Here is a 15752-nt window from a genome sequence, read left to right on the forward strand (position 1 = left end):
GAACTATTCCCATTTCTCTCTCTGATATGTTCAATACGCTATCCATGACAAGTGCAGAGAGATAAGCAGTCCCCTCTTGAGCTGATTAAATACACAGGGTATATTCAGGAGAGCTTTGGCAGAATGAGGGTTCGGGGGATGCCATTATAGTATTAACATTACTGTACGTTTTGCATCAGGGCTGAAGATGAAGCCCTTTTGCATGTGTTTTTGTTTGTGTCTGTGTGAGCGGGTTGAAGAAGAGCAGCGAGAGGAGCCGCTTGTAGAAACTTAACAGAGAATCAAAACATGTCAAGTTTGTTTAAATCCTTCCTCACATCTCCTAACTTGTTCCCTCTTGGAATTAAGTACAAAAAGGGATGGGCTTGCACATGAGTTTTAAAGAAATTGTTGTTTTCTTATGCAAGAACTGCAAACAAATGCTACCAAGAGACCACAGCCGTTTTCAAAAATCTTTTTTAGAACACACGCATAAACGCAGTGACAGACTTGCTTCACACAAGTACGAAAAAGAAAATCACATCTTCCCTTTAAGTGATAGCAGTCTCATCTATTTTAGCAAGGGCAAAATCAATATTAGTCTGCTCTGTTTTATTATATTAGGTGTAATTTCAATAAGACAGAGCCAGAGACCTCACTGAGTCACACAATTTAATTCACCGATGTAAGCCCGATAAAAAAAGATGGGCACAGATGGACACAGCTTGAAACAACATTTTATTTCCTTATATTTCCTCACATCTCAGAGGCAAAATCTGTATCTTGGCTGTTCATTACAGACTTCACTACACCTGCTTGCAAGCACTCTCTGGTGTGTTTGAGCATGCAGTGTGTGCACTCTATCTTCCTTAATGCTTGTATTGCACTGAGCTCTTTGTCACTGTCAGCCATTTTACCTCCACGGGTTCCACATTAGATTAGGCAAATCCAAATCAAAATGGATGGTCCCAGTATAGAGTTTGTATGTTAATCTAATCATAAAATATCATAACGCAACACGTGTTGTTGCCAGCTCAAATCACAAGACGAGTTTTGATGTCTAATTCAATCAAATGTTGTTTGAGAATCAGTCAAATCCTCTGGCACATTCACACAGTTATCTATGAGTGAGAGAAAGAAAAAAAAATCACTCCTACATGTCAGTGAGATTGTTTCCTTTTTTATTTTCCCTCACTAAGACTGCTTACTAGACTCTCAGCTCATCTCTCCATCTCTGTCTCGCTCACACACAGACTCGCTCTCCCCCTCTCGTGTTGTCAGCACAGCCCTGTTCCTGTTGCCTTCCTGATTCTGACACCTGTCAGCATTTTCGTTAGTAGATCAGAGAACTGCAAACTAGAAATGTTCCCGTGTTGAATTTAGGGCAAGTTTGCAGCAGAAACATGTAAGGTGCTTTTACTCTTTCTTTAATTCAACAGGGGAAGGGAACTGCTTGACTGGCACAAAGTTAGAGAGTTGGAGATGTGGGTTGGAGATGTTTTACTCAGTAGATGGAAAGAGAAGAAAAAGAGAGAATGAGCAAGACATATGGAGAGAGAGGGAAAGAGAGAAAAGGTGGTGAAGGGGGGCTGAAATCAATTAGGAACAGTGAAACCCTGTGGATCTGCTGATGGAAGAAGGGAATATGGAGAAGTCTGTGGCCCATGGAGGGGGCTTCCATTCCTGTGCTCCAGCTTCAGGCACACACCCATAGGGAGCTAACAGATAGATGAGATATATTCTCCTGAGGTGGAAGCCAAGGAATGTCAGAAATAAAAGAGGCCTGTTCCCTGCTACAGCTAATTGAGCAGTCTTGGATCCCGTAGAGCCTAATAAGCCAAGAGAAAAGGTTTTTATTTTTTTTTATTTTTGATGAACACTTACACATTGACCTGAAAATAATTCCAAGACCAAGACCACAAACCTCTAAAGCTACAAATCGGACACTGTAAAAAGACATCATACTCTCCCATCCCCTCCTGCGGAGATAACTCGAGTGATTTAACAATACATGAATCTTAATCCTTCAAAAACCGTGGCTCATCCATATCCGGGAGGAATTAAGTGTGAGCTATGACAATCAAAGGAAGTTGAAAAAAATAGATTTAGCTCCCTTTGTCACCAGCCCCCTTGGAGCCTGTTCCCTTACTTCTCCCTTGACACTAATGGTTCTACAGAGCCAAAGCTAGCATGTCGCACATTTCCACCAAATCCCCCTAACTTCACAGACATGCCTATAAAGATAAAGAAAAATTCATTTTATATAGCTCTTCTTCTCAGTTTATAGTTACAGCGATATCATCCATTTATATTCTATTGGCAGATATGAGCGAGCCATTACATGTTTAAGATAGTCCTTCCTTTATAGATTTTAAGAGATTTAATGTAATTTGTACTTCAGATACTTCTCTAATCTAATCCACTGGGTGAGGATATTTCAGGTCAGGTTCTCAAAAAGAGCACACACTCCTCTTTAGAATATTGGCAGGGATTCAAAAAAAGAGGCATCTGCTCAGATATAAGTCTAAAATCTTTTCACGAGCACTTGAAAGTTACCTCAGTAGTGGCTGGAGGGGGATTGATGTATGCATAAAACAATTATGGACAAAAGCCAAATATCAAACTCCTAAACTGCAATCGAAAGAAAATAAATGCCCATTGTAATAAAGAGCTTGGTTAGTTAGCAGCTGAGTCTTGTCACACAAATGAAAGCCTGCATGATGATGGGGACGCAGGGTTTTTTGTGTTAAGGTAACGTCTTGTCCCCTGGGCAAACAACACCTTTACATGGCACTGGGAAGGGTAAACATTTGCACTGTAAAAGCCCAAGAGTTTAACCCTTCCTCCTTCCTTCTTCCAGCTTCCTTTTGTTCTCAGCACTTATCAACACAAGAACACAGAACAATAAAAACACACACAAAAAAACAAGGCTCTTCTATCCTCGGCTTGCGTGTGTTGTTGTCCTTTGGCAATTGCAGTCTCTCAACTTGTTTTCTGCTTTAGCTGGCAGGAGAGGCGCACCACACAACAGAGTTACTCCCAGAAGACATCTAAGCAGCAGGGTGTTTAGTGAACATGCCTATTTGTTTTCTGACAATTCCCTCCATTCACTCAATATAACAAGCGCAGAGTGTCCATTTTTGTCAATTAAGACAGATGAGCTCAAAGCAAAACCACATCATCACATGACTGTAACCACCGTGGCTCTCATATTATATCAACCTCCACTGTTCTATTTTTTGCCTTTGTGCTCAAGTCAGTTTGCACAGAGGAGAATGAAGCAGGGAAATGAGGAAGCTAGTGTTCTCCTGAGGAGCCACAGACAGAAAGAAAAATGTGATGACGTGAAGTCTTCATACGACAGGAGAGACAGATTCAACTGTGTCATGCTGAATCTGCCCATCTCTGTCAGCCCACCATGCCCTTTAACTATGTAATTAGACTGTTGAGATGGTAATAGAGGGACGATTTCATTTTGCTGTGCTATTACATTTCTGCACGTGTAAGGATCTTTGGTCAATTCATTTAATAATTATGAACAGCCTCTCATTACTCTCTGGTGTGACCACTACTGCTGACAGACTTTCCAAACAAAGGGAGGGGAAAAAAAATCCCAATGAAGACATTTGAGTCCTTACTGAAGAAAACTGCTGCCCAAAAGTGAGTTTGTAGACAACCGCAGTATTAATAATAAGCTTTTCAAAAGCCAATAACAAACCACCTAATTGTAATTCCAAACAGATACTTTGTTATCATCAATTCGTTCTGGTCAAAAGAACGGACAGCACTGTGAAATAGACTCTTGTTCTGTTTACCAGCAATGTGGCGCAGCATTACACATTCAGGAGGCATACATCCATTTTGCTGAAACAGATACAATCATTGGTGGTGTTAATGAAAAAAGGAACTGCCTCAGAGAGCTCTCCCCACTTGTAATATTCTTCATGTACATCATTTCTAATTGTCTCCAATAATGAGATCCCACTACTAGACGACCTGTCAGCATGCATTTTTTAGCGGTACAGGATTTTTTGCGGGTTGTGAGGTAATTACAGCTGGCAGCCAATAGTCAGCAAATTCACTTTTCATTGGTCATTATCGTCTGATGCTACAAAGAGGACACCCAGTACAACTTGATTCTAATGGTCATCATACTTCCTGACCCCTCTCAGCCAAGTAATTACAATGGGCTACTAGCAATGGAGGCGGATCCGTTTTGTACTCTCAAATAACATTAAAATATACGTTGTAATATTATCATTCTCCAGTCAAATAGCATCTACACCAAATTTGCTCCAAGTGAGGTTAGCTAAATATGCCAGGGAACAGAGAAGGGCTCATATGTGTCTATTACTGCTTTGTCAACCACTCACACGCACATTTCACAGACCACTGATAAGAATAGGTGAATAAATAATAAATAAATAAAAAATCTCACATCATTCCTTTATGCATTTTTGTAAAGTAGAATTCATTTTTTCTCTGTCTCATTAAAATTTCTTTCCTATGTGAGCTGAGCAAGAAGAAAGTAGAGTAGTGAGAAAGTAGACAGCATTACTGGGGCAGCGTTAGTAAAAAAGGAACCAAAATAATTGACATTAACTGGGGGAAGAAAAACCTAAATTTGGAAGTTCCCAAATTGGAGCACAGCGCAAATATAACATATGAGTGATATTGTTAAATGCCACCCTCAAGAGTATGCTTGCAAAATAAAATGTCCAGTGTTTCCCCCTCGCTCACAATAAAAATTGCTAATGTGACTCTTCCTAAAAATTTTCACACACACACACACAGACACACACACACATTCAGGCGCTCGTGCTCTACTGAGCCGTTGCACCTGTGCATGCAGTGTTTCCTTAGAGCTTTGTAAATACCCTCAGGTGCATATAGTAACATCCAGGTCTGCTCCAGACAGCTTTATCCTGCTCCCTCTCTTTCTTCCCCCCTCTCCCCCTCTCTCTCTATCTATCTCTCTCTCTCTCTCTCTCTCTCTCTCTCTCTTTCTCTCTTTCCATAGCACTGACCCACTCTCTCCTCAGCCTGACTGGCAGTAGTTAAGAATGAACATGACCCTTACACTGACTTCTGCCAACCAAGTGGATGTCTTTTTAAACGGTGAGTCAGAAATGAAACATCAACATTAATTCCCTGCTAAATGATCCCACTGAATAATGGATGAGGGCACGTGGAGATATGTAGATTTCCACCTTCTACCTTTGTGAGCCTAATTGCTGCCATTCAAGCACATCTGAAGTTGGCCTGCCTTCAAGAGCAGACATAGCTACTATCAGTCAATAATGTTGCCTAAGCTTGTATCAAAGGGTAGCCTTAGCTGTCACAGATCCCTCACATTAGCTGCTCTAGCAGGACATCAAAGACAAAAAAAACTGTTATGTTATTCATACTTGCACATCTGAGGCCTGCAATGGGCATAATGCACCTTAAAAGATGCTCTAACAGACTCAGGTGAACACTCAAATACGCGCTGGTCTTATCTTGAAACTGGCAAAACACATCACAGAGCCCACGCACACATGCACACATTTTCTTACCTTGGTCAGGCAGCTGGCAAACATTAGGGGGGACAGTCATGTTCAGCACGTCATTGACAGCCGTGTCAACATAGTGTCCTCTCTGGACATCATGTTCGCTGTCAGTCTGGTCGCTCTCCTCGTGGCCACTGTCCTTCAGACTGTTCCCCTCCAGGTCCTTGAATGTCGATGTGCTACATGGGGGCCAGGAGGGAGGAGAGGGAAATGTTGATTAACTGTCACATCACCTTCTCTCACATGCTCTCCTCCTTCACTCTTCTCTGATGGTTTGTGACGAGCAGTCCGTCTTTCTCTCTCTGTCCCTTTTCATGTCCTTCCAGTGTGTTCTTTACCTTTTTATATGGTCCACTTTACTGCATTCAGGACGGATGAATAAGTCATTTGTTTTTTAGGCTAAATCTTTGTTAAACACACATTTATAAAGAGCAAAAATCTCCCTGTACTTGCAGTAACCATGGAATACAGATAAAGTTGAAAGCCCTTTTGGATTAAGCGGACATGTTTTAACTTCACAGATAGCATGGCAGCTATGGAGTGTTTTAGACAGGGACATTTTGGATGGATTCGCTGACTTCAAGGACATTGCATTGCACAAATGGGAGGCACTCACTCACTACAATCAAACAAATACTGCAGTAATCAGGAATTCCTGGAAGGAAGATGGATGTAGGAAATGCTGGAAGCATACAAACTGAGCATCTGTCTTGTTTGGGGCTCACAGTCAATAAAGAGGGTGGGGGGTGGGAGGGGGCACAATCAACAGCTGCACAGTAACAGCGTGATTTCCCTTCATTTGATTTCCATCCCACTGGAACAAATTCCGCTTTACAAACAAGACTAAATAGGGGTGAATATATGAACATGTGTTCTTGCAGGAGAGGAAAGTATATGAATGAGTTCTTGTAACAGGAGAAAAGAGGTTAGAGAGAGGAGAAAAAACTGACTGAAGAGGAAATGAGAGTAAAGAAATATGTGCGAACAAAAAGAAAGGTAGAAGAAGTGAAGGACAGTACAAGGTAACTGCATTCTCCTAACCCAGGCCTAACATTCTCCAGCCTGAGAGAGAGGACTGCAGTGGAGGGTAATGCTGGCTCTCTGATGTTATCACTGTAATTGCACCTGTCCCAGACCATAGGCTCACTGGCTCCTGAGGGGATTTCTTTGTAGTGTGCTGCAGAGGCCCACACTTGAATGCTCTTTGTTTACATTAATGCAGGGAATCTTTTGGGGGGGAAATTGCCATAATGGGTTTTCAAAAGGGCAGGATGGCCCCAAACCAAAGAAAGCTTGGAATGTTCCACAGCTCCAGGTAAAAAAGGGAGTATTGTTGTGTTGAAGTAAGCCTGGGTCCAAAAACCTCTATGGCTGGAGGGAATTATTATATGACCCCCATCTCACCTCTTAACCCTGCATTTTCGCAACCGTATCTTATATCAAGGTGGACAGAAACACCCGATAGGCTTCATCTACACAATGAAAACATTTTTTTTCACTTCTTGAGCCAGTTGTATTGAAAAACTGTTTTTAAAAAAGCCAGTTGGAGATATCATTTAATCACTGAATAGTTCTTTTAAGCCATAACCTGATGCAATTCGAGCCACATGTGTTGCTAATGAATTGAATTACAGATGAGTAATAAGGTTATCTGTAAATATGAAAATCATTACTTGCAGATTCTGCTGCTCTGCGTAATCTAATAATCTGAGAGTATGAGTTTGTGGCTCATTTCAACAAGTGTCTACTAAATGCATTATGGAGTAATGCTATTTATCCCCCAAATTTTATCCTCCCATCGCAATTAAACTGACATGCAAGAACACATGCAAACTGCTGCAACGGTAGCTGCGCTCTCATTAGATAAAACAATTACAGATAACAATGGTAACGAGGTGCTCGTAACAATTCCTAATCAAGACATACCTTTTAATGAGGTGGGCTCTGCTGTTCACATAACTGGAGTCAATGGAATAATTCTCCGTCTGTAACACAGAAATGCGGGGGGGATGAGTGGGTAGGGTGGGGGTTGTGGTTGAAGGATGATGGGGGGGCAACAGAGAGAGGTACTTTTAATAACTGAAGCAACCAAAATAATGTTAGCAGTAATTGGCTTTCAGTAGAAATGTTATTTTACACAAAGGCCCCGGTGAGCAGCCTCAGCTTTCAAAGGGCTGAATCCTATTCTCTTTCAAAGCACACACACAGAGAGGCTGACTGGGAGTTGAGAGCTGAAGAGAGTGCTGCAGTGAGCGCAGCCTCTCTTCTTCTCTTCACCCTCCCGCTCTCGATCCCTTGCTCCCTCCCTCCACTGCCAGTCAGCCCACCGTCTTTAAAATGGAGTCATTAGGGAGGACGGACTATCATGCAGACAGAGGGAGAAGAAAAGTTTCCCTTTTTTCTTCTCTGAACTCTTCACTTTCACCATGTTTGAGAAGACATTAATGTAGAAATATTAAATAAATAACTGCAAGAGAAGTAGATGAAATTAAGAGTGTACCAGGGGAATCTTAACTCCGCAATTGCAGATGAAAAGATTTTCAGAATATGCATACGATAGATCTCTGACCCACATTAGAGAACACAGTTCAAAGGCATCCTACATTCATTTTTTTCTACATTTATTTAGCAAGGAGAATGTCTGACGGGTAAGAGCACATGGACAGAGGAGTCAATGTACATTGAGCAGGTAGCCCCTCCCGCGTCTGCCAAGCGTCTCCTCACACCAGGCAAGTTGTCAGCGGGTCAAAGGGTATCAAAGCCTCTCAAAGGACTTTCCCAGTCCTGCGAAAAGCCAGGATACGACCCTTTCGACAAAGTTTGATAAGATGCAGGTGTTTTCTGCAGAAAAAAAACAGAGCCTTCACTTAAAATTCCACCATGCAGATACTGTATCCTGATAAAAGCTGTGAGTCAATGGCTGACTTCCGAGGGAAGTCTACAATACCGATATCAAAGCCCTGTTGAAAAAAAGTCACCCGTATGATAAGAAAGGTTAATGCAGGCACTGGAGCGCAGTTGCTGATTATTAAGTGAGCTACACATTTGACACAGCCCTGCTGTTGAGGTAGCGCCGGCCTTGCACAGCTGTCATACATGGTGACCAAACAGATTTGGATTAAAATACACTGTGTGACTGCGCGCACACTCTACTTATTAGGTGTTAATGGAGTTGAACATTTTGAACGTCTGCATGGAAGTAAACCCATAATGCTGAGGAATCTGAGCAGTGAGGACAGGGGAGCAGAAGAAATGTCAAACATTAGTCCCAGTCTTCTTGGATCTTAGAAATAAATGCATAAATAAATAAAAGTGATGCTGGCAGATCACAGCAGCCAAGTTTACCTTCAGCAAATAGCTCCCATTACCTGTTTGCAGTCTATTAAATATGTGATGGGTTATTAATGCTACCAAGTGCAAAGCTGTTTGTTTAGATTCTTGGCATTGATGCCATTTTCTTGTGGCTTCAAAGACAACATATGCACTGTGCAGTATCATCATCCGACTGATGCTGTTGCTGTGCTTGTTTCCTTTGTTTCGGTAAACTTTAAAGAACTTGTGTGCATGTCAGAAATGTAGTTATCTTCCAGTATTCTCAAAAGGGCATAGGTCTTCCTTCAATCATCACGAGATAAACTGTTGTTTGCCATCTCACCTTCTCTAATCTTAATTATTTTTGCAGGAAAATTAAATAATAAAAACAACAATGCAAGGGCAGGCCTCTGATTGGGGTTTGCAATTATGATGCAATGTGTTTGTGCTGAAGGTTAGCATCATCCTGTCCCCTTTTCACCATTTACCCCTAATTAAACTTTAACTCATTACTATAAAGGAGATGATTCATAAAAAGGAATTTAATTAACACGTTATTATTAGGCCTTAATTTGGAGCACACCGTGTTTGTTCTCTTGTATTACCCCTGACTCCTTTTGTTCCTGTTCAGCTTGACTCCATTAAGTACAGTATCAAAGGTAACCGGCAGAGGCAACACACTGCAACTCAGATTAATCATTAATTAAATATTAACATGTTATTGAAATTAATTTATAAATAATGCCACATTCTACAGAGTGGTGTTTTATCAAAGGTTAATATCTTAACCTTCACAGAATTACAGATCAGTGATGTTTCCATGCTCTTATAAACATGCACTGTATATGCATATGTTTTGTGTTGCTCCACTTTGGTCCCAGTGAGCACAAATTAAACTGCCTCATCTTCTACAGTGGCTGCGCATCCAGTGAGAGACTAATGAAAATGCAAGGCATGAGTAACAAGGGGAAAACTTCATTTAAAAGACAAGATAGAAAATGTCTTGTGAATGTCACTCTTGCTGCAGCCTATAATTGGTTTGGATGGCAGGTTCTGTGTGAGCATGACTTGGAGAGGAAGGCAGCGTGCCCCAGCTCTCAAGCTGTTCCAGTGCTGAAATGGAACTGTACTTTCCGTAATGCAATTCTCTCTCAGGGTTTTTACATAGAGCCCCCTAAGTGTGTAGTAGGCATAAGCCAAGGAGGCCCTCTTTGACTTGCCTCACCATTTACTCTACTACACTCTCATTTTCAACATAAAATTTACTCATTAATTAAATGATCTACAGGAGATGGCCACTTTTCCCCTATTTATCAAATTGCCAATGGAAATAAACAAACACCAAACCTTAGAAGGTATAACCTTGGGTGCTGTTGAGTCACTCAGGAGTGCCTATTCTGAGAAAGAATTGGATGCATTAGCCCTGGCTTCCTGTAAAGAAATGTAATGTCCCCACTTTTCTGACCAACCTCAAATTGGAGGACATGTCAATATATCTTGTTGGGAGGTCAAGTTTCAGGCAAGAGGATGAGGACTGCTTAACTACAGCGAGGACGCCGCAAATGGCTACTTAATCAGGTTGGACAATGTGTTGTTGTGATCTGAGCGGCCCCAGTTTGGCGGCCAGAGCCACTCTATCCCCATAATTATTGTTCCGTTTCATCTGCAGGACTGGAGGGAGGAATGTAGTCCCTGGTGTTGCAGAGTGACTGATAGGTAGTGTCAGGATGAGTGGGGAGGGAAGTGGAAAGAGAGGGTGAGGATGGGAGGAAATGGGTGAGACTTGACCTGAGTCTTGCGGTCCAGCTGCAGCCCAGTAGCTTTTCCCCCTTTTCACCCTTTGCTTCTTTCTCTCCAGTTAAACCTGAGGCACAGGGACGATGGGCTCGCTCCTCTGCCACTGAGAGGAAAAGCAATCTCCTCGCCTAGTTGCTGCCGTAAGATTTGATTTGCCTTCCTCCCAGCGTGACAATTGGTTCTGTAGTCTGGATGCAAGTGTATTCATTGTGTGGGGGCATGGGGAGCACCACAGAGAAGAGGAGGGGTGGGGGAGTGAAGACACCAGTTGTTACACCAGTAAACACCCGACAAGTTCAGCAGATGTCACACAGATAGGAGAGAAAAAGAGAGAGAAAAAATGTCACACAGCTGCCCCACTATATGTATCATCGAAACATTTAAGCAGGGAAGCAAGAAAAGAAATATGGGCAGTTGCAGCAACATGCACAAATAAGATGCTATTTTAAAAGAAAGTAAAGATGTATAAAATAGCATCATCATCAATGTCAATAATTACATTTATAGTTAGTGTTTTCTGTTCCCTTGGTTCAATTACAGTATAGAAATAGGCCTGAATTGAAACCAGAATACTGTGATGATGATTAAAAAAGTTGACGTATTTAAAGATTGCCATTTATTAAATGACAAGATGAAACTTTGCTTAAACACAGATGCATATGATCATAATCTTTTAAGAAAAGAACATTTTGAAGAAATGTGTCTATTTCATATTAGTTAAACTGCTTAAAACAGATGCTTTTTAAGCAGGGTGGGGCAGGTTGTGTCTAAAAAAAAAAGTTGAGCATCTGAAAGAGGAAACAATTATCAGAGAAGTGAATGTTTCATGTCTGTCATGGCTGCTACTATTTAATGTTGTCAATTCAAAAACCTCCAGTCCTGCTTGTGATGGACACAAAATGCTCTTACTGCCACACTGAAATGCACAGTTTCAACATGCAGAGCAAAAGACACACAGAATCAATCAAGATTGTCACATCATTCTGTGTTTGGCCAGTCTGAGATTTAGCCTCAGTCTTTGTTTATTGTTGCTGCAGCTCGCTCATGAACTCCTCTTGGTCCCGGGAAGGAAATGTTACACATAATATTCCTTGTTATTGATATCCCATTGCTAAAGGAAGGGATAAAGAGAAAAAAGATCCGGGGGGTTTTCAGGGCAAGCCAACTTCAATTAGGGAATTTTAAAAAAAGCTCCATTATATGGTGAGGTTTGATTGTGACGAAGCTAAAAGTAGCGATGGGTAAAAAAGGAAAGAGAGAAGAGGAAATTGGAATAAAAACTCCAGCGGCTGAAGGATGGTCACTGTCTAAAGCTGCCTGTTTACAGATGAATGTATTCCCCTCATGTAATTTTGCAGTGAGGATGCAGAGGACTCTGAATGTTGTGTGTGTGCGTGTGCGTGCGCGTGTCTGTGTAAGACAGGGCTGCAGGTGACTTTTTCATCCTATACACTCTGACTATGAAAAGAAATGCTTCTCTTTGAGCTTCTTGCACATTTACATTTTTGCACACACAGACTCTTTGCTTTTCTCAGAAAACAGTGCTTTGACAATCCCTGACTTGCAGGGATGTGCTGGCAGCCAAGTACCTCGCCTCTGGGTCGGCACCCTGCAGCACCTCTAAGCAGCTGACATTGAGTCTGTGTGACGCCCATAACAAAGACACACACATCGACACACTTGTTCTGAGCAGGTTTATACTATATTTTCTTTACCTTGTGCAAGGGAAGAGACCATCTTCTACCCCTGAGTTGCCACCCCTCTGCCCTCTACCCTGACGACCATCATCACCAATGTCTTCCCGATTATAGAATTTCCCATAGATCCTCTGCCATCTGCTAGATTATAGATTTCCCTCTTCCTTTAGAGAGGGCAGGGCCCCTAAGGGAGGATCAGCGGTAAAAAGGGTGAAAGAGTGCCTGAGGCACAGCTATGGTTGTGGATGAGATTACATTTTCTATTTCTGCCTGCTAAAGGGGGCCTGCCATGATGAATACAGAGAGTTGTTACCATTTAATATCAACTGGCTTCCCTGCAAACTCAAATTATACACAATCAATTGTGACAGAGGGGTACACGTGTGACAAATAACCTGCCACATTCTCTGCATCATTTCACTTCATCGCCCATCAATTCAACCCAAACCCGATCAGTCATGTTATGAAAGTGAATGATTCTGGGGAGAGAATGTTTTAAAAACCTTTTTTGCTTCACTGTAGTTTGTATATTTCTGCTGTCGTTTTAACTGCTTTAAACCCAAAAACTGGGTGAATGAAACTGCTATTATGATTTGTGTCTGTGACCACGTGTTTTACGTGTCGACTATTGTTTGAGCAAACTAAATAACAGCCTTTCTCAAACACAATGAAACAGATACGTAAAGACAACACCACTTCCTGCTTGTGTTTCCTTCTCATTTTTCCTGCCTTCCCGTGTGAAATCGAGCAAATATTTGCCCATTCTGACCAAAACAATCACCCCTGTCCTCATAAAGTCAGGAAAAAGGCCAAAGTGCTTGGGCTATTGCCTTGTTCCACCTGTGTATCACCCCAACATAGGAAACTGCAGGTCATGCAGATGTCTTTTTATTCTGAAACAGAGACAATAGTCCAGACCAGTCTCCATGTCACTCAGGCATACAGGCACCACAGAAGTCCACTTAGTAGAGATGTGATTAATTATACATACATTGATAGAAATAACATTCATTATTCATGAACTTCTCAACGTCAAAGCTATTTCCCTCCCTTTCAGCATGATGAAAAGATTTTAAATAATAGGCCCTTTGCAGACGTCTGCATTCCAGTGTAGTCAACTGACGCTTAAGAGGCTTAAGTCAGAGCTGTTGTCTTACCAGGGAATCACAGCTCAGACCCAACATGTTTGAAAACTTTGGTTGCCATGTGGCTTCCTGGGTGGGTGTTTTTGTTTTGTCTTTGTCTTATAGACATAGCTGGTGCTTTTAAGCCTTTCAGATGGAGTTATAGTGTCCACTCAGACTGTGTTAATGAATAGGGGTCTACGGCGTCACCAAACATAAGACTGGATAGGGTTTCATATAACACCTGTTCAGTGCTCATGTCTGCATGTGCTTTCAGATTTATTCCATCGGTAAGTCAGAAAGAAAACCTGAGTATCTCTATGAGATTAAGATTTATGGTTTTACATAGTAAAAAGGGGGGAGGGCGGAAAAAGACTTGACTATCTACACTGTTTCTTCAAAGAAATCGGCTTACTTTTCTTAAAGCCTGTGGAGCCTAATCAAACTCAAAAGGCAGGAACTTCCCCTTTGGGCAAGTCTTGAGGGATTTTCTTTAATTTGGATGTCAGACCGAAAAGTTTTCACACTCCTCTCATCCAGAAATCCGTTAAGGTGTGTTTTGCACCACATGAGAGAGGTAGGTGGTGATTTTCTGAACAGACTTCAGGAACGATCAGGGTAACATCTAATCTTTGTAGATTTTGTGGTTTCCGGGCCCTCTGGGAATAAGCATTACAAACGTATGTTTTTAGCAATAATTTTTTTCTGAGAGAATTACTAGATAGCATTTTCTCCTCTCAGTTGTGCCCTATATTAGCAAATGTTGAGGGAGAAGGGGGGCACACTAATTTAGTGCACAAGGAATTCCCAAAGGTTTCCCCCACCTCCCCTGGGCTAGGCCTTAAAAATAAACATTCAGAAGCACTGCAGATTATGTAAACACATTTCCCATAAATGCTTACATGAGAGCCGTGACTGAATAAACAGCATAACTTTTGAATTCAGCAATTCAAAAGTGACTCAAATCAAATACATTTTTAATTAACCAAATGCACATGGGGACGACAGAAATTAGAAATCTGTGCATCTGTGAGGAAAATTGATCAACTTGCAGTCTACAACATGGTATAGCGCAGCTTTATACATTTTCTGTTAGCAGCTTAAAGGTGACTGGCAGTCACATCAGTGCTGCTGTAGTCTCTCTGTCTCCCTCTCTTCCTCCCTCCCTCTCTCGTTTTCTCTCGCTCACTGTGACAAGGCATCTTTCCAGACATTTTAGTTGGATGGAGATTTGCAGCAGCTCATTACAGACTGGGAGGCTCTGTGAGCGGATGCAGTCACTCGGAGATGGATTGAGTGGGTCTGTTTATTGACATTCCTTAATCTGACACTGGGTAAAGGGAATGAGTCACCGCCTCCAGACACACTACCACATCACAGCCACTCCAGCAAATAGGGAAGCAGCACCCAGGATACAAGTGGAACTTCATCAGCGCTCATTAATCCAACTACCCCAGGCCACTCGCTCAAACAAACCATGTTTACACTGTGCGTTGGCTGGATGGAGAGGTGATGGAGCTTTTCAAAGGGCATGTGTGCAGGTGCTCAGATCCGCAACGCACACACACACACACACACACACACAAATGCGCATACAGTTGCCACACACACATACAAACATGCACTCCAGACTCAAGCTCATCAAAACCCACCCGCCCTGCAAGCCCACAACCCCCTAAACACAATATCTGTGTGCACCAGCTGCTAAAACTCAGTTGATGCACTTTGTCTCACAAATCAGAGCTGGTGCTCAAATCAGGGTTGGACGATCGGGCTTGATGCCAAAGTACGTATCATAGAAAGGGGCTTTTTATTAAACAGATGGGCAGACGAGATCTTTAGCTCATGTCACAACAAGGCTACGCCTATCGGTGATCCGGCTATGGAAGTCTAGTTTGCTTTTTGATCCTGTTTGCTGGTGCTTCAATGTGAAGCACATCTGGTGCTAATATTTGGGATGGTCTTTCTAGGCAGCTGTCAGCGTTGGGATTGACAGGAGAGTATTAGCTGCTTGCACACCACCACCATCACCATCTGTAAATCCAGCTTGTTAACAGGACTGTGAAAGACTGCTAGCAGGGCACAGGCAGAACAAAACATCCAATGCTATGTGGTCCAATGCTATTGTTACACTACTGTTCAGTACACTGTGTGACATACAGTAAATTAACATGTGACTCTATTATATCTCATGTTACGACTGTGAATGTAGAAAAAAGCAAACCCTAACCTTCAAAATGAACAAGAAATGTGTGAATGTATAAGCCAGCCACAAACAAAAGTACATCTTTCTT

General features: G+C 42.0%; 1 protein-coding gene across 1 annotated transcript in view; it reads right to left on the bottom strand.

The window, feature by feature from the left end:
- pcdh19 (protocadherin 19) overlaps positions 1-15752 on the bottom strand; it is a 52382-nt gene that overhangs the window by 16592 nt on the left and 20038 nt on the right. Inside the window, exons 3-4 of the mRNA XM_053324398.1 lie at positions 7455-7513; positions 5535-5707 (exon numbers count right to left, since the gene is read on the bottom strand). Coding sequence (XP_053180373.1) covers positions 5535-5707; positions 7455-7513 — 232 coding nt within the window. The remainder of the gene's footprint in view (positions 1-5534; positions 5708-7454; positions 7514-15752) is intronic.

This window comes from Scomber japonicus, chromosome 8, assembly GCF_027409825.1.
Source record: "Scomber japonicus isolate fScoJap1 chromosome 8, fScoJap1.pri, whole genome shotgun sequence".
Taxonomy (NCBI): domain Eukaryota; kingdom Metazoa; phylum Chordata; class Actinopteri; order Scombriformes; family Scombridae; genus Scomber; species Scomber japonicus.